At 41.4% G+C, this 17,021-nt stretch overlaps 1 protein-coding gene across 1 annotated transcript in view; it reads right to left on the reverse strand.

Annotated features, from left to right (window-relative positions):
* Positions 1-17,021, reverse strand: part of CTNNA3 (catenin alpha 3) — a 475,445-nt gene that overhangs the window by 15,003 nt on the left and 443,421 nt on the right. Inside the window, exon 15 of the mRNA XM_086752374.1 lies at positions 1,488-1,593. Within this exon, the coding sequence (XP_086608500.1) occupies positions 1,488-1,593 (106 nt within the window). The remainder of the gene's footprint in view (positions 1-1,487; positions 1,594-17,021) is intronic.

The following is a 17,021-nucleotide window of genomic DNA, read 5'->3' on the forward strand; positions in this document are numbered from 1 at the left end:
TTAACACTGTGTTAAGTTGCAGAATGCTTATACTAAAAGCTTACACAAGTTAAAACAATTACTGGACAAATGAATGAAAAAATATCAAGGACTATTTAATGTATCGAGTAAGTGTATCAGAAATGTGTTTGGTTAAGTAAATTCTTGAATGGCTGCTGGTGGTTGGGAGACTGTATCATGGAACTATGGTGAAACACGCACCACTCTCTCACCAAGTTCTGTATATATACACTATTACCTGTTGTCAGCAACAGGACACTGACGTAAATGGCCCTATGGTCTGACCAAGTGTACTCATCTTTATGCACTTTACCCATAATCTTTTACAAGATGGTATGACCTAGGCAGGGACCAACATAATACAAAGAGGCATTTACATGGGTAAAGAGAACATTGAACATTAAGCATTAAGCTTAACATTAACATTAAGCAAGATAAAGTACTACAAAAAAAAAAAATTAGCACCTTGTGCCTATAGGTGCTGTTGTGGCTGATGACTTAAAGAATACTGCAAATACAGTTTCAGAGTGGGCTTTTTTTTTTTTTTCTTCCTAAGAGGAAAGAAAAAAAACCCATGAATAATATAATTCCAGAGTTCTCAATTTTGAATCTCTGAAATTACATGGAATGTAACTGACATAATTCACTCAAAAACATTTGTTTTATGAACAGGAAAAGGTCAAAGAGATACGACAATGATTCTTCATTATGCGGTGATTGACTTCAGTTAGAGCAAGAACCCAAAATAACCAGTTAGAGGAAACAGAGCAAGGTTTTTGCTTTTCTTCCTTGCATGTAGCTTTGAATACTGAAAATGCTGGCATACATTACTGTGGTCCTGTTAAATGCAAAGGCAGCATAACAGCTGAGTCACAGGACAAGTGTGAACAGTAAAGAGGTGCTGGAAGAATATCAGTCAAGATCAGAAACAGGGACTCAAAAGATTTTACCTATTTTTTTCATAAAACAGATCACAACTGTATCGATTGAAAATATAAATTCTTTGTCTTATCTGGAATTCAGAGAGACATATGACAGAAAAGACAGATTGTTGCTGCTTCATTAATATTAGAAAAGCAAACACTGTTTATGAGAATCAAAAGTGAGGGGAAGAGAGACAGTATGCGAGGGTGTGGAAGACAGCGACTATACTATGCTAAACTGTGCCCAGAAGGCAGACACAGGGACTGGAAGATAAATGTTTTAGATTTGCTGCTTGCACACTGACATTTCACTACACCGTTCTATTGGCACTGTCTGGGCCTAAAACAACGACCTTACTTCGTGAAGAGGGCTGCAGGTGACGGCTTGCTTGGTGTATTCGTTATGAAGCCATCACGTCAGAAATCGAGAAGAAAAGGAAAATCAGACAGGTAGATCTAAATATGTCCCAGGTGCTTTTGTAAGTGACTTTCTTAGCTGTTGGAGGTTCTGTGGACAGATTAATCTGTGACAAAGTTTAATGCACTGCTGCATAAATAACTTACCTGATTGGCAATCAGGCGTGCGAGGACATCCATCCTTGATCCTGACTCTGAAATCATTTTTGCTGCATTAATTACATCAGATGTGTTCTTCAGTGGTCCTCTACCCCTTCAAATGAAACAAAGAGCCCTATTACATTATTCAAGAACTGAGAGTAAATCATGTCCATGTAAATTAGGCACAGAAGAACTCAATTAAATAAAACAACTTATCCATACAGAAGCAATAGTCATTAAATCCCCACCCCCCAAAATATTTTGTTTTCACATCCCATAAATTTGTATTGTTTGGCATCAACTGGATGCAGAAGTACCGGAAAGATGTCACACTTAGTTCACACTGGAAGCACATTTTCTAGTAAGTATGTTCAAAGAAAGTTCAAGACAGTGATATATTCTGAGACTCATGATGGGCTTCTGCTCAGAAAAACGAGAGGTTTTTTTCATTTAATTTGTGTAGAGAAGGATGAATGGAAATACGCAAACAGGGCTGCAATTAAAACTAACAAATGCCACTCAAATACATATATGCCATATTTCAAAGTACTTTCCAAGTAATTTAATAAATTTTTTTAAAAAAAGACCAATTTACAATTTAGGAAAACTGTAAAGTTCTTGTGATGAGTTTGTCAAGAAGTCAACCTTTTTTTTTTGTACAAATGCCCTAACCCAAAATTTTTTTTAATTACATGAGAACGTTTCTAGAACCTAAGAAGTAAAATGTGAATACTTCTTAAGGCAGGCAACAATGACAACTCTTATCTTCACATGCGCTTGTGCTTCACCTTGTGCGATGCTAAAATACTTCAGCTAAACCAAAATCAACGCTTCTTAGTTATACTTCATGCTGGTATACAGTGAGCAACCCTGCTAAGTTCAACTTGCCATTTAACATATTTGACAAGAATACTTTTATAATATAAACATTATTTTTGATGACCTTATATCAATTTCCAAGTTCTGCAATAAACAAGGGAAGTAGAAAACATGGGGAAAAACCAACTGTATGTCTTTGTTCAAATAAGAAAGATTACTTTTCCTTGAAGTCATTATGGTTTCATGTATAAAGGTGGTAAAATATTTCAGTTTAAAAAAATGCTTCTTCAGCCTAAAAATACTATCACAGGTAGTTAAACAGACATTTCATTCAGTGAAAAGACAGTGACAACTGCACAACACGGCAGGTAATGCTTAATCTCTTACGTTCTTGATTAGTTATGTCCCTTGGCAAAGAATGATTTGTTGATCCTTGGGGGAAAAGCGTACTTCATAAATTACAGTTCCTTGCTCTCAAATTTTGGAAGCCCACATTTGGAACAACCTGGAATCGGGTATTTTGCATGTTATTTTTCTACACAAAGTTATCTTCTGGTTATGGAAAGCCTATTTAGCAAATTGATCAGAGTTTATAGGAGAGCAATAGTGTATGCAAGGAAGTAATTTCCAAATGTGCTCGATGTGTCCAGGAGTAAATACTTCAAAACTCACACTACCCTACATTTGCCTGTCCTAATATTTTCCCTTCTGTCCTTCCATTGCACAACTGAATTCCTACAATTGCACACGGAACCTTCTCCCCACTTTAGGCAACTGGTTAGAGTGTCACTGCTGTTTGCATGGGGGCAAGGGCTGAAAGCCACACGTGTGTCACTGGTCACAGCACTGCTGAGGGGGGGTGGGAGGCTGAAGAGGGGGTGGGCGGCTGAGGAGGGGGTGGGCGGCCTAGGAGGGGGTGAGAGGCCAAAGTGGTAGTGGGAGGCCGAGGGTTTAGTGGGAGTAAAGCTCTTGATGCTGCCGAAACTGCTAGTGTTACCTGACTAAAGGTCAAGCTCACACAACGTTTTTAGATGCAAGGGCTGAAGCAGTTGCAGTCATTTACAAATTGATATAATAGAAACAGAAGTGTAGCCAGCCCAGCAAAGGACTGTGAAGAAACACCTGAAGGTATGAAGTAAATGAGCACACGCTCTGTGTATTAAGTAGTATTTTGTAGCTACAAATATCTTTTGTGAGTAAAGGAATTTAAGGTTTACAAACATACGTGGATATACGAGCGAGGCGCAGGTCAGTGGAGTTCCGGGCAATACAAGGACAGTACGTATGTTACCAACTCTTCTACAGTTCTGGAAGTGACAATGAGTTTGAGCTAGACATTTCTCTTACATCAGCTTTTTTGCCTTCCTGCACTGACAATGTCTCAGGTCTGCATCTCCCTCAAGGAGGAGGCAGAGGGGAGGCTTTTTTACAGCAAGAGTGGGTGAGATGCATGAAACAAATATGCTTTCTAAATGAATATTAGCTGGGCTGATCTGGCAAAGACTGGTTGTTACTGGATTGGTACCTTCAAGTGTGCAGAAGTCAGCCACAGACCCTGCTGGAGTTCTGAGTGCTGTCCTTCAAAATCTCCTGGTAGAAAAGCTGGCAGAGGAAGTGACCTCATTTTGTCTATCAATCAGTGCCAAAGAGTGTCTGCTGAGAGTCAATAAACTCCATCAATCCATAATCACACAAACAAGCTGGGAAGTATGTAGGATATAGCAAAGAGGTGAGTAACAGCCAATGATATTTCAAGGATAAATACTGTCACACCAATGTAAAATAAGCTTTTATGGCTTCTGGAAAGATTACTCGGTCTAAACACCATGTACCTTCAGACAGGCTTCTGAAACTGTCTCCTGAAACTGTCTCCTGTTGTATCTTCATAAATTACCTGAAGAGTGTGTGGTCGAGACAAAAGTGCAAGGGAGATGCAGAACTGCTGGAAGAGCACACTGCAAGACAGACTGGTTATCAGAGGGCCACTGTCACAATGGAAGGAAAAATAAAAGAAGGAACCTGGTTTTGCTGGGTTTTTGCCTTGGTTTCTGTGCTGCTCAGTTCTTTATGATTTGAATGAAGGAAAAAAGAGAATGCTTAATAAACTTAAACTTGCTACTGATGTGGAAGGGGAAGAAAATAGGCTGGGAGGCTGGACATGGAATTAAGCATTGGCTTGAGAAAAGTGCAGAAGAAATAAATAGATGCAATTAAAAAAATGCTATATGCACTCAGGTAGGAAAATCAAATGCACAGTTACAGGTGGAGAGTCAGTCCCTACACAACAAGACACTAAGAAGCAATTTGGAGTTCCAGTGGATCACAGATCCATCAAAGAATCAATACCAGCATGCTGCAGGAGAAAAGGCAATGGGAAAAGGGTAAACAGAGAGGACACTTACACAGAATAACACTTCTGCTCTTTTTTACAGAAACAAGGTCTCTGTAGGAGAATTCCTGGAAAGATCTAAAACTTAACTTAATTTAGAAAAAAAAGAAGACTGAGGAGTGCCAATGGAATGGATTAAGTTTGGGTTTACTTCCTAAAGCTGCTCCTTATTGTGGTGGAATATGCAGTAAGGCTCTGTGAAAAATCTTGACATGGAAACTCGAGCTCCTCTTCAACTGCAGTCACTGGGTTACGTGGCACAAGAGGACAATGTGGCACTTACGCACACATACGGTTATGGTTACACAGCCTGCCAACAGTGACATCTTATCTACCGAACAACATGCATGTCTTATCTTGAAGGCAGCTATTCTGTCAAAGTGGCCACGTTCTGTTCCAGGGAACGGCAGGAAGTGACACAGAATTTCTGGATGAACCTGCAATAATTAGCCCAATGAATTCTACAACGCAACCTTCAAAGAAACCAAAGTGGGAAAAATACTAAACACAGAAGCAGTTCCAGCTTTTCCTCTGAGGTAAACTGGCAGGAGGCCAGCTGTATTTCCCTCTTCTCCCAGGCCTTTACAGAATGATAATGGAGCTGTGGCTGAAGAAATACTGAAAACGAAGGCCAGTGCAGTAATCCACAGGAGCAGGTAAATCCTTTACACCGTGTAGTAGTTAAGCAGGAACTGGAAAGTACTGTTATTTATAGCCTTTTTTTTTTTTTTTTTTTTTTTTTACATCAATACAAGTTTGTATCCATCCTATGATTTCGTTCTTTTTCTGCTCTGGGACACATTCTATCATCTAGATACTTCATTGTTGATCTCATGTTGGCAATTTTCTTGTCTAGGTCATCCCTTTCTCTCCAAATCCCTTTTGCTTTCACTAGCTTTACAAAACAAATGAAGTTGTTATTTAGAAGACTTTGCTTTAAGAAAAACCGAGTCTTTTATCTCTTTTACTTGCTCTTACTTCCTGTATTTTGCCACCCAAGACAAAATACGGCTATCAAAAATTTTCTCAGCAGATTTCTTTCAAAAGTGTTTAGTGTCTACCAATCTCAATTCTGATAGCTATGTCCAAAATTCTCTGAATTTCACTAAAACTAGGATCATTGTTGTGGTCTCTGAAGAAAATGTGAGTCTTCTGGTAATTTCATAAAAAATCATGAAGACTCTGCAGTATACCTGTAGTTTCTCTTAGGTGCCATGCCTAAGCAAAATTATTCTCATTCATGGCCCACCACTGCCCCTCAGGCGCTCCGATGCATGACAGCGTGGCCCTGCCTCCCCCTTCACCCCCAGCTGGCATGGTCCCTGGCTATCAGTCTGCAAAAACCCTTAGGTCCACTCTTGAGAGCTGGTCTTTCCTGACCTCTTCATACTTTTCCCAAAGCAGGCCATTTCTGACCCTGTAAAATACAATGTGACTGCGTAACGACAAACAAAATGCCCTTCATTTGTATTGCTGTTTGGACAAGCTGTTTGGTAAGATTAAAACACAGAAGAGATCTTTTCTTAATGGATGATCCACTGTGTTTTCCTCCTCTCTCTGCTTTGATTAATGAAGTAGGAATACAGTTATTTAACTACGAAAAGGACCAAACACTCTTGTTTCTCAAATATCCTCACATAACCTGTTTTGTCAGCTGTATAAACTTTGCTTGAAAAATCCAGGCACTGAAAACCTGCCTGCAGGGTCAAAGTTGAACACGACGGTATTGCAAAAGAACTGTCACTTGGAGTGGTATTTCTGGTCCCCAATTTTAAAAAGCATATGGCTTAACACCAAGGAATGTAATCCTTCAGAATGTCATCCTACATAGCAGAGTGCTGCTCCATCACCCTCACCATGACACGTTTGAAACTGAGAAATCCTGAAATAGTTAGTAGGGAAAAAATGCTGATATTACTTGACTATTTACTGAACGTTATGTCACCCGTCAAAGATGCTTTAGAATTTGGAACTACATCTTAAAATAGTATGGAAGAGAAGAGAAGAGAACAAGGCAGAAGTCAAGTGGGAACAGAAAAGATGGTTCGTCAGGAGAGGAGCTGTACACGTAGACTGGGAGGTAGAAGAGCAGCTGAAACCCTGACTCCAAGTCAGAAGTCTGACAAAACTGATCATAGCAGCACCAGAATGTGGAAAGCAAAGCATCAAAGGGATATATTTGCCTGTGTCTGACTCCGATGTGTATGTATGCGCATTGAATATATGTATGTGCAACAACCAAACACAGAAGTGCCTGTGTATTTACACACACTTGGAGAGATTAGAATCTATGAGTTGTGAGATCTTCCCATACTTACACTTGTGCACAGACATGCTTACCCTTCACCTATGAATCCGAAATTCCAAATCTTCTCAAAGACGTTTGGCGTTCTCTTGCCAACCCTGATGAAATGCGTTAATGAAAATGTCCCAACTTCTATTCAGCTGAGACCAGCTGCAGGAGGTGTATATATTTTTAAAACTCAAACAAAACAGCATATAATTAGATAAATACATATTTTATATATATAAAATAATAACAATATAAACTTGTCATTGTGATCTGAAGATTAAAAGCTCTTCACAGTGCTCCACAAAGCTAGGTGTTGTTACTAAATTATTTTATTAGTGGATTTTATGTTTTTTACTCAAAAAAAAAAAAAAAAAGAATACCAAAAGTCTGTAGTAATAAAAATAGTGGAAAGACAGGAAGCTGCCCTCCTGCAGCAGGTCTGAACTGGGTAGAAACAAGACACTTTGATGATGCGTTTCATCAAACGCTGCAACAGAAGTCAAAATGTCCACGGGCATCTGTCTGTGTGCTCAAGTGTAAGTATAGAAAAAGCTCGCAGTTCTTTGATTTTTCAGCTCTGAAAGTGCATGTAAACATAGAAACACTTCTGTGTTTGTTAGCAGGTTATTAAAAATAGACATCAAATTGTAACAAAAGCAGTGGTTTGTACAACACAGCACACCTGAATGAATCTGGTGATGCAGTTACTGAGCAGATGCCATCCATGAAGCTCAATTATTTGCATTTTGTTTGGTTACAGAGGAAACAATTTACAGATGTATAAACTGGTTCCCCCGGTTTGCTATTTCATAGCCACTTTCTCCTGTGCCACCAGAAATCTGTCCTCAAATCTCTCTCTGATCTGTTTATCACGTCCATACACAAACATAGCTGGTACAATGTAAGAGAATACCACCACATCACAAGTGAGTTTGTTCTAGTATCTAAACCAGCCATCAATTATTTCGCACCTCTTTTTCCTCTCATTATCTCCTGGAGATTTCTCCATCTCCTTCTGCTTCCAAATCCAGCTTTTCAAAGGACACTTTGATTTTTTTTTTTCTTGCCAAGAAGGTCAGCAAATCTTACCAGTCATGGGCTGTAATTTGAACGTCCGTCATTTTTAATCGCTATGTTACATATCTACAGTTACTGTTTTGTTGACTACAGGAAAAGCAGCTGCCTCATCAGTCTCCCTTCTTCTATATTCCTTGCCATGAATGGAAATTATCCGGTGACTTTAACATCGCTAATATAAGAAACCATCCAATAGCCTCCCAGACTGTAAGATTCAATAATTTTTAAAATCGAAACCTTTCTATAAGTAGAGATGATCTGGTTATGAACAAGTAACATTAAAATTGTATGCACACATGTTAATAAATACACAGCTTCCTTGCCGTCTGACCCAGATTGTGCAACGCAGTGGTCAATGCAAAAGGAGATGTCACACCTCGTCCTTTACAAACAGGGCAGGCACAGGCTATGATACTTCTGTAGGCACTGACAGCCTGTCTGCAGAGGTACTCAGGGTTGTCTCCTGAGAGAGCTGAAAGAGCAAACATGGAGATGTTTGGCACTGTGGAACGTGTTTCAAATGTAACAGCGCTGCAGTTCTCTATCTGCACTTTCTCAAAGCACAGAGCTGAATTATGGCCGAGACAGAAAGTCAGCATTATCTCTAAGGACTCTCACTGCAGAGTTGCCCATCTGCTTCCCACTCTTGTGGACCATGTGCTGAATTTTCAACAAGAGTTATCATGTGGTCTAGAAAAAGCAAGGCTTAACAGCCTGGAAGCAGAAAAAAGCCATCGGAGGGTTACTAATGAAACAAAATACAAATGTAAGCAGCACGGTGCAAACGGATAGATAGCAACGCCCCTTAAGTCAATACTGTCTTGGAAAAATCCTCTTGCTATGCTGTCACCTTTAAAAAAATGGAATAAATATTCCCTTTGTTCTTCAAAGTGTGTCTTTTCCATTCTCCAATGAGAGAAAGCAAATTAATTGTTCTGAAAATCAGTTGTTGCATCTGTTTTTTATTAACTTTTTTCTTTAAAATAATGCAGTCACATACATATCCAGCCTATTTCCTTACTGTTTTGGAATATGCCTTGTAGCAAGGCCTGTTCCAGTAATTAGAAGTCAAAGAATCACAGAAGGCAGAGGTTAAAGCTCAAACAGCAAATCTGAATTTGGTGCTTTATGACCACTATGCTATCATTTTTTAGGGTATTTCTTCCTCATTTAATGGTGTCATTTAAAAAAATTAACTTAATGGTAGACCTTACCTTTTGAAATTTTACAGCAGTGCACAAGACACTCATGAACAGAGCGTTAAAACTGAGACACTGGGAGGAGGGTAATGCTCTTGTGGGAAATCATCTCTCTAAAACGGGACAGTTGGTGTCTCTCTGGACTCTCTATTGCAAGTGTCCTCATGCCAGCATCTTCAGCTGGATTGAGAGACTTCTCAAACCATTCTTCTGCTGAGTTCTTACCATTCAGCTGGCCTGTGGTCCTACACAACCACTGCAGCCTGTCCATAATCAGTCCTTTGCTAGTCACTACCCAAGCTACTTGTGTCCTCTCGATTTTAGTGAGGTACAAAGGACTGTCCTAAGTCACCCTTTCTGCACCTGCAGCAACAGTTTCTACAGGCTTTTCACAAGTATCCTCTGTGTAGAGTTTCATCAGTTTTGCAGCAGGAACTGTCTGGGGAGTCTGGACAGGCCAGATTCTCCACTCCAACTGTGTATTAACACAGCAGGAGCTGCTTGGGGAAACCTTAAAGGCACTCTAGAACTCCCATCTGGAGAGCTCCTGCACCAGTTGGTTGTGTCCTTCTTGGTGAAGGTGCCTAAATTTCAGTCAATCACGTTGTCTGCACACAGTCCACTGTTCCAAGTCCAACCATTGTCTTGTGGATGGAAAGACAATGGGGATTCCTGGACCACACATGCAATTACATTAGTTTAGTAGCACATTCTGTGAAACATCAAATTGTCACGTTTTTCTAACTTTTGAAATCACTTCCATGTTTTTAGAAGAAAGCAGGGATGAAGTGCATGGTAGGATCTGACCCCACATGTTTTAACACTTAGTAAAATGAACAGCGTATAGGAACAAGCAGAAAGTACCTCCCCCTCTAGCCTCAAGCAGATATGATCATCTCTGAATGTAGAAAATAAGCTAATACAGAATATATCAATGCAATTTAAAAACACAACCGACTTGAAAACCATTAGGAACTCTGGCAGACGCATAACTAAATACTTCAGAAGGGCTGAGCTAAAGGTTGAAGGTGCCAACTACCCTCTGGACATGGAGTTATGGAGAAGCTTTTAATTACATCATCATAAAGCCAGAGTAAAATATATGCTACATTTCACTTGTTCCTGGGGAAAAAAAAAAAAAAAAAGGATGCTAGCAAAAGAAGATGTAGACACTGTAAGGAACTGTCTTATAATGGATTTTTAGATTTTCAAACATGAAATAAAACAAAGGAGATAGTAAATTCATTACCCAGAATTAAACATTGAAAAACCCAAACTTGGAGTTCAGAAAGCTCTTTTTTATGAATTACAAGAAGACAAAAAGAACTAGAGTCACAGAATGAAAACTCAGATTCAGTAACAGTGCCAGCTGTATTATACACCCAAACAGTTATAATTGTGCATGTTTATGTACAGTATGACCAACATGTCACTCTTGAGCTTGTACTTTTGATCTGTTCTCTTCCCTAATCCAATTGACTGCAACCCCGCTAAACAGATGACAGCAGAAATTGCAAACAAAGGAAGATCAATGATTTCAATTTGTTCTCACTTATGTAATAGTTCATATCATTAAACACCACATGTATTTTTGTGGTGGGACGATTAGGTATCTTTTGGAGTAACTGCCTATACAAGGAGACTACCTTGCAAGTACAGACAGCGTGTCTAGATTTCAATACAGCCAAACAAACTGGAAAGTCTGGGAAACCCGTCTCACACACAGACACAGACTGACTTGCTTTCTTAACAAGTTTCCAGCTCTCATTACGCCTCCTAGATTAGCACAGCATACAGTACATAAACATATGAAATGTAGGATCCTTCTCCATTACCCATCACCTGACTTCCTTGGAAATACCTATAGCCAGTGGCTCAAACATAGGCATCTTAATGCAGCTGGTCAAGATAAATCACAGTAGTCCCACTCTGCCAAACACTCCAGCTCTGAAACGTGCATGAGAACAAGCAACGAGGGCTGCAGAACATTCTCTGTGCAATTCTGTACTCTAGCAAGCAAAGCACTATTAAGTTTCCACCAGCTCAGCTGTCAACTTCAGCGCTTCCCTAGACTTGCTAATTGTCTGGGCGTTTAATTGACTCTGCACCTACTGCTGCACACAGCCATGCTGGCACAAGGGCTGCCTATGCACAACAGACATGCCTTGAATACGCCGCAGGCATTGCGGTCTATGGCCGTGTACGGCCTGCTGCTGGTTACACAGAGAACCCCACTTCGGGGCTTTCAGGTATTTAGAAACCATGACTCCTCAATGGATGACGGAGAGAACTAAGCACCTTTACAAATTTAAGATTCTGTACTTAGAAGGTCACAAGATTCCTAAGAGACATTTTTCCTGCAGAGGGTATGTGAGAGACCACCTGGAGACAGAAAAGAAAGCCATAACCTAGCTGTGCAGTCTGTGCAGGTGCGAACACAGCTGCTGAGAGGTCTTCTAACACAATTAAGCCAAAAGCTGTATCAACAACATACAGTTTTAATTCTGAACCCTTCTAATCTCAAATTTTCTCATTCCCCCTGACTATTTTTTCAATCATAGTAACTAAAAAAAAATCATCCAGATCTCAACAATCACAAGATGGGCCAAAAAGTATGCCACTTGGATAATTTTGAGCTTCTCTTATTTCTGAAGTTCGAGGCTGCACACCGGTCATGGCTTCAAGCTTTCGATCTCTAATCATGAAAGTCCAAACCATTTTACCTTAAATAAAGGTTAAGGCTCTGTCCAACTCAAAACAAGGGTTTTCTTAGCATGGACAGCTATGATGAGTGGCCACTCTTTACCAGGCCATCCTCTGCAAGTGTCCCTACCCTGCCAGGCAGCAGCAACAGCAGACCATGATGCAATACCAGAGGGGAGAGGTGATGGCTGGAAGAACAAAAAATACCTTCACATGTGAAGCAGAGCCCTGAGAGGCTCATTTACCCATAGGTCTTCAGAAGCAGATACTTTAGGGAAAAAGAAAAAGAAACTCACATTGCTAGATGCAGAAGAAAACTGGAAGAACTGGCAAAACTGACTAACAGTAGTAATAGCATAGGCTAGAAAAGAGGCCGTGCTACAAGCAGGTCTGTGTTACGGCGTTATTTTAATGTACACAGCCTCTGCAAATCTCTTTTTCACCTCCCCTCTAACATTTTTCGTATACTTTAAGTTGATTCACAACACAATCATTTTATCTCTTTCTTGCCAACATTTCCTACTGTAATACTCTTTACTGAAGGGTTTATCATTTCACTGAAATGTTGATTCCAAAATCAATCTTTCAGGATGCCTTTACTCACGTAACATCATCTTGCTGATCGCCAGTCATGCCATTTTCAGAGTTTACATGTGCTACCCTACTTCTGGTGTTAACATGTTCTATTAATAATTGTATTTTTCAACACTTCTGCCCACAAGCTATCATTAATATCTTTTAAAGCTGCTTCAAAGAACAAGACCTCTCAGTGGTACAATTATAATTTTAACTACCCAGTATATCACAACAGAGGAATCAGTCTTCTGAAACCCCCCCCCAAAAATACAAATTACTACCAAAGTTTGATTCACAAGCTTACTTGGGCTATCAGTAACCTGCTAACATATTTACTCAAAAAGATGTGTATGACTAATAATACATAAAAATACTGCAAAGCTGTCTTTCAGAGTGCTCATCTAAAGTTTTGCAAAGAAAAAATTCACAACAATCAAAGATTTTGCAAATATGACAAACTAATTTTAAGTTGAATGAAGTTTAGGACACAGAACATGGGAATGAAATAAATTATTTGAGTAAATTATTCTGGAGTAAAAAAATAAGAAAGTATTCATCAAAAATTTACATTTTACATTATACAAGCACCTAGTATCTGCTATGCCAGTGTGACAGATGTTTATTAATATGGATAGCTAATCATACTGCTAAAGCGCTAATGGCTCAGTAATCCATCTTCTAAATACAGCAAAAGTTTCTGATTATATGCCGAACCAATTATCAAAATATTTCCAAAGAATTACTTCTTTACCTCTACAGCCTCTGAAAAGCACTATTAACTTGCAGTTTTGTATTTAAAAGCACAACAGTATTTATTGCTCTACGATAGCCTTGCATAAGCAGTTACAGTTCCTAGCATAAGCAGTTACCAGCGTATTGTGTTCCCTTTGTGAGAGTCCTACCACCCCGACTACGCCGGAGACACCGCTGAGCAGGAGGATGATGATCAGCGGGGTCAGAGCAGAGAAGGGAGGCAGGCACAGCACCTTCAGGGCGTCCCCTGTTTGTAGAGTGTGCTCTGGGTCCTTTCTCTCTCTCTGCTCCGAGCCGCCTCTGTTTACCCCCTCAGCAGATTCAGTGGCAGAGTGGCAGAGTACTGGCCAGGTGTTGGTGCACGCGTGGCCAGCGCACGCAGTAAGGCTGCCAGGTACGTGCCCCGCTGGCCAACGGCGGCTCCCGGACTGCAGCACCATCCTGCTCAATAACACCCCTCCTAGCTCCCCTCTCTGAGCTAACACCCCTCCTGGCTCCCCTCTCTGAGATGACACCCCTCCTAGCTCCCCTCTCCAAGGTCGCGTTCTCACAGCTGTGTGCAGCTTGTAATTTCCCCCAGTGGCCCTACATGGACCATCACTGAAACCCCTCACACACCGGGTAGTCTTCATGACTACACTACTTGACTCTTACAAAAAAAAAGTATGTGGCTTGCAAAATGCTATGCAAAGAGGAAACTAATTTCACATTTTTAGACTAAAAATAAACACTTCGTATAATGCAAAAGAACAGTTTTAGAGACAGATTGTATTTTCTTTGCTCTTTCTTTATAAATTTGATACTTGCCTTGTTCATGCTTTGAAAAAAAAAGTAAACAAATTCTCATTTATACTGCTGATGACTCACAGAGTTACGGACAGCTCTACAGGACCAAAGGAAAAGGGTCATGATGTTCCCGTCCTCTCAAACAACTTCTAACATTTTTCATGGTGGGCTCTCCTTATCTCTCTTTACTTATGTAAACACAGTGTAACACAGAGCGTGTAAATGAAATATTTGTCTTGTCAGCCTCAAGCACTGAAATATCACAACTCAGGTTCCAAAATATCACAGAACTGAAATAAATACCATGAGACTAGAAATAATAAATCTGAGGTTCTCTGTATTTACTTTGTTTTCCAAGGCTTCAGGGGTCACATTTTCAGGATTTGCTCAACAGCCACAAAACTCACTTGAAAAATGCTGGAGGTAAGTTTTACCTACAATCACAGATCTGAAGTGCCAAGACATGAAGTAATATACGTAGAAAGATTTCTAATAAAGTTGTGAGTTGTCAACACTGACTATATAAGTCTGAGAAAAGAGCAGTTAAAACACATAAGGTCTTAATTCCTGTTGTGCTCATCAAACATCAGTGGTGAGAAATAAGTGGTAGTATGGGAGGAGAATGTGGTCACCAGCTAGAATCCATCACTGATGCCAAAAAAAAGTTAAAAAAAAAAGCGAAGACAGTAAGAAAAATTATTTACACAGGTGCTGCTAGAATGTATATGCTCTGGCAGGCAGTTACGTCTGCTTAGAGTGTTGTACAAAGCCGCTTAGCGCACTTTACTTCCCCCTCACCCCATCTTAAGAATAAGGAATTTGCTACTGACTGGGAACAGAGAGCATTCATCATTCCTGCTGCAGAACTCCGGGGGTGAGGAAAGGATTTCCATCCCTGCAGTGATGCAACAACTCACCTGCTGAAACGCTTGGCTGCAAAAACTGCAACTAGAGCCAGAATTTGGATCTTACATCATTCGTTACTGTTTTGGACTGCCTAGTGCAACCTCAGGAAGACACGCCATTCCTGGTTATATTAATTATGTACTTCAAAGATTTTTCTTAACAACCAGGAAGGACAGAAACTTTTCTTAATGGACACGTAATTTCTGTAGAAAATTATTCTCAAAGCAATGAGCACAACTCAATAGGGCAAGTTACCTGCTATCAGCAAGCGCCACTGTCACTTTGCTATGTCAAGATGAAAGCATTGGAAAAGACATTTGTCACAGGCTGTCTTGGGGAATGAGACTTTTACACTCTCTCAGCAGCTGAAATTTCCTAGGATTGAAAGGGGGAAGTATCGTCTGAGAGTATTTCAGTTGAATACAACATGCCCAAAAAGCAACATGATAGGCCTGAATAAAAACACCACTTTGTCTATTTTTTCATCAGACTTAAACCATACCTTATTCTATGGCATGAAACTATAGCTTGCAGCTTGTTTCCTGAGGCTGCAGGACTTAAATTTGAAGATAACTTCTGGAATAAGTTATTGTCTTGGCAGGCAATGCAGTATATGGGGCCCTGCAAGGCAGCAACAGGGCTACGAGCAGGGCTGCACATGCACAGGAAGGGCGGTGCGCAACAATTTGTGCGCTAGGCGCGGACAGGTGCACGGATGCAGGAGGCGGGTGCGCTCGCGTGCGTAGCGGGTGTACGGGTATATATTGCAACGTGATGCAGCAGTAAATTAAGAGTTGACTCCATGGCATCTGCATCTGTGCCTCTCCCTGGGATGGGATCCCAGTAGGGTAGGTCGGTCAGGGCGGGTCAGTCCGTTGTCGCGCAGCAACAAGTGGTGACCCCAACGTGATCAGACGGATCGGGTTTTTCGGTGCACCAAGGCGAGCAGGGCTCGGGGTAATCCAGACCTCATGTAGATGGGTATCTGTCAAGGAAACGGTGAGGGTTCTGAAGGTACTGGCTACGGAGGTGGACAAGGAGGTCTCCTCTAGCGGTACAGAGGATTTCATCCAATGGATGATGGGCAAGGGATTGATCCATCAGCCTTCTGAGGTGATGGATCTGGAGAAGGTAGTAGCAGTGGGGGTGGAGCTGTTAGCTTCCGCCGCTGCAGGGAACAAAACTGCCCTGTCCCTTATTTCCGAGCGGGGGGCGGTTAAGAGATGCCTTGAGAAGGTCCGCGATGTTCGGAGTGTCTGGCAAGCCGCAGCCTCAGTGGTTTGCGGGGTTTCACCGAGTGAAGGGCTTTGCTGGATGTATTTGAGCGCAGTGCCTTCACGCCTTATGACTGGCGTAATTTGTGTAAGGCTATTCTTACGCCCGCACAGCTGGTGGTTTTTGAGAGCAAGTGGGAGGGTTTTACAGGGGATGCTGTCACTGGCTTCACTACCGCCGCAAATCACCCATGCTTTGGGGTGGGGGCAGACCAGTTGTGCGGCGTTGGGGCTCACATCGACCCCCGCCGCCAGTGTACCTGGGACCCTGCCATTCTTCAGCAGGCTAGTCTTCTGGCCTGGAAAGCTTTAAAGGCGGTCACTCGGATGGACACAAAGAGCCCGCCGTACATGCAGATTAAACAAAAGGCAAATGAACCCTATTTGGAATTCTTAGATCGCCTTAACGTCTCTGGTCTACCCAGCGCCGCTAGAGGCCCTTTGGGGAAAGACCTTGCCTTTCTGAACACCAATGACATCTGTAAAAAGGCGATTCAGGGGTTGCCGGCAGGCTCAGGGTTGGGTCAGATGATTGAGGCGTGCGTGAAGGCTGAGACGGTGAGGGACGTGGAGCTGTTAGTGTTTGCAGTTGCCTCAGCAGCGAAGCAAGTGGTTGGCCCGACAGACAGGAGCTCACAGCAAGGGTGATGCTTTTAATGTGGGGGTGTCCCCACATTCACAGGCCACGTGAAGAGGGACTACCCATCTGGGAAACCGGTGGGAGCTAGTGAAAAGGCTCAAGCCTCAAAGGCATGCTCGCCAAGC

Source organism: Chlamydotis macqueenii, chromosome 7, assembly GCF_036417535.1.
Source record: "Chlamydotis macqueenii isolate bChlMac1 chromosome 7, bChlMac1.mat, whole genome shotgun sequence".
Taxonomy (NCBI): domain Eukaryota; kingdom Metazoa; phylum Chordata; class Aves; order Otidiformes; family Otididae; genus Chlamydotis; species Chlamydotis macqueenii.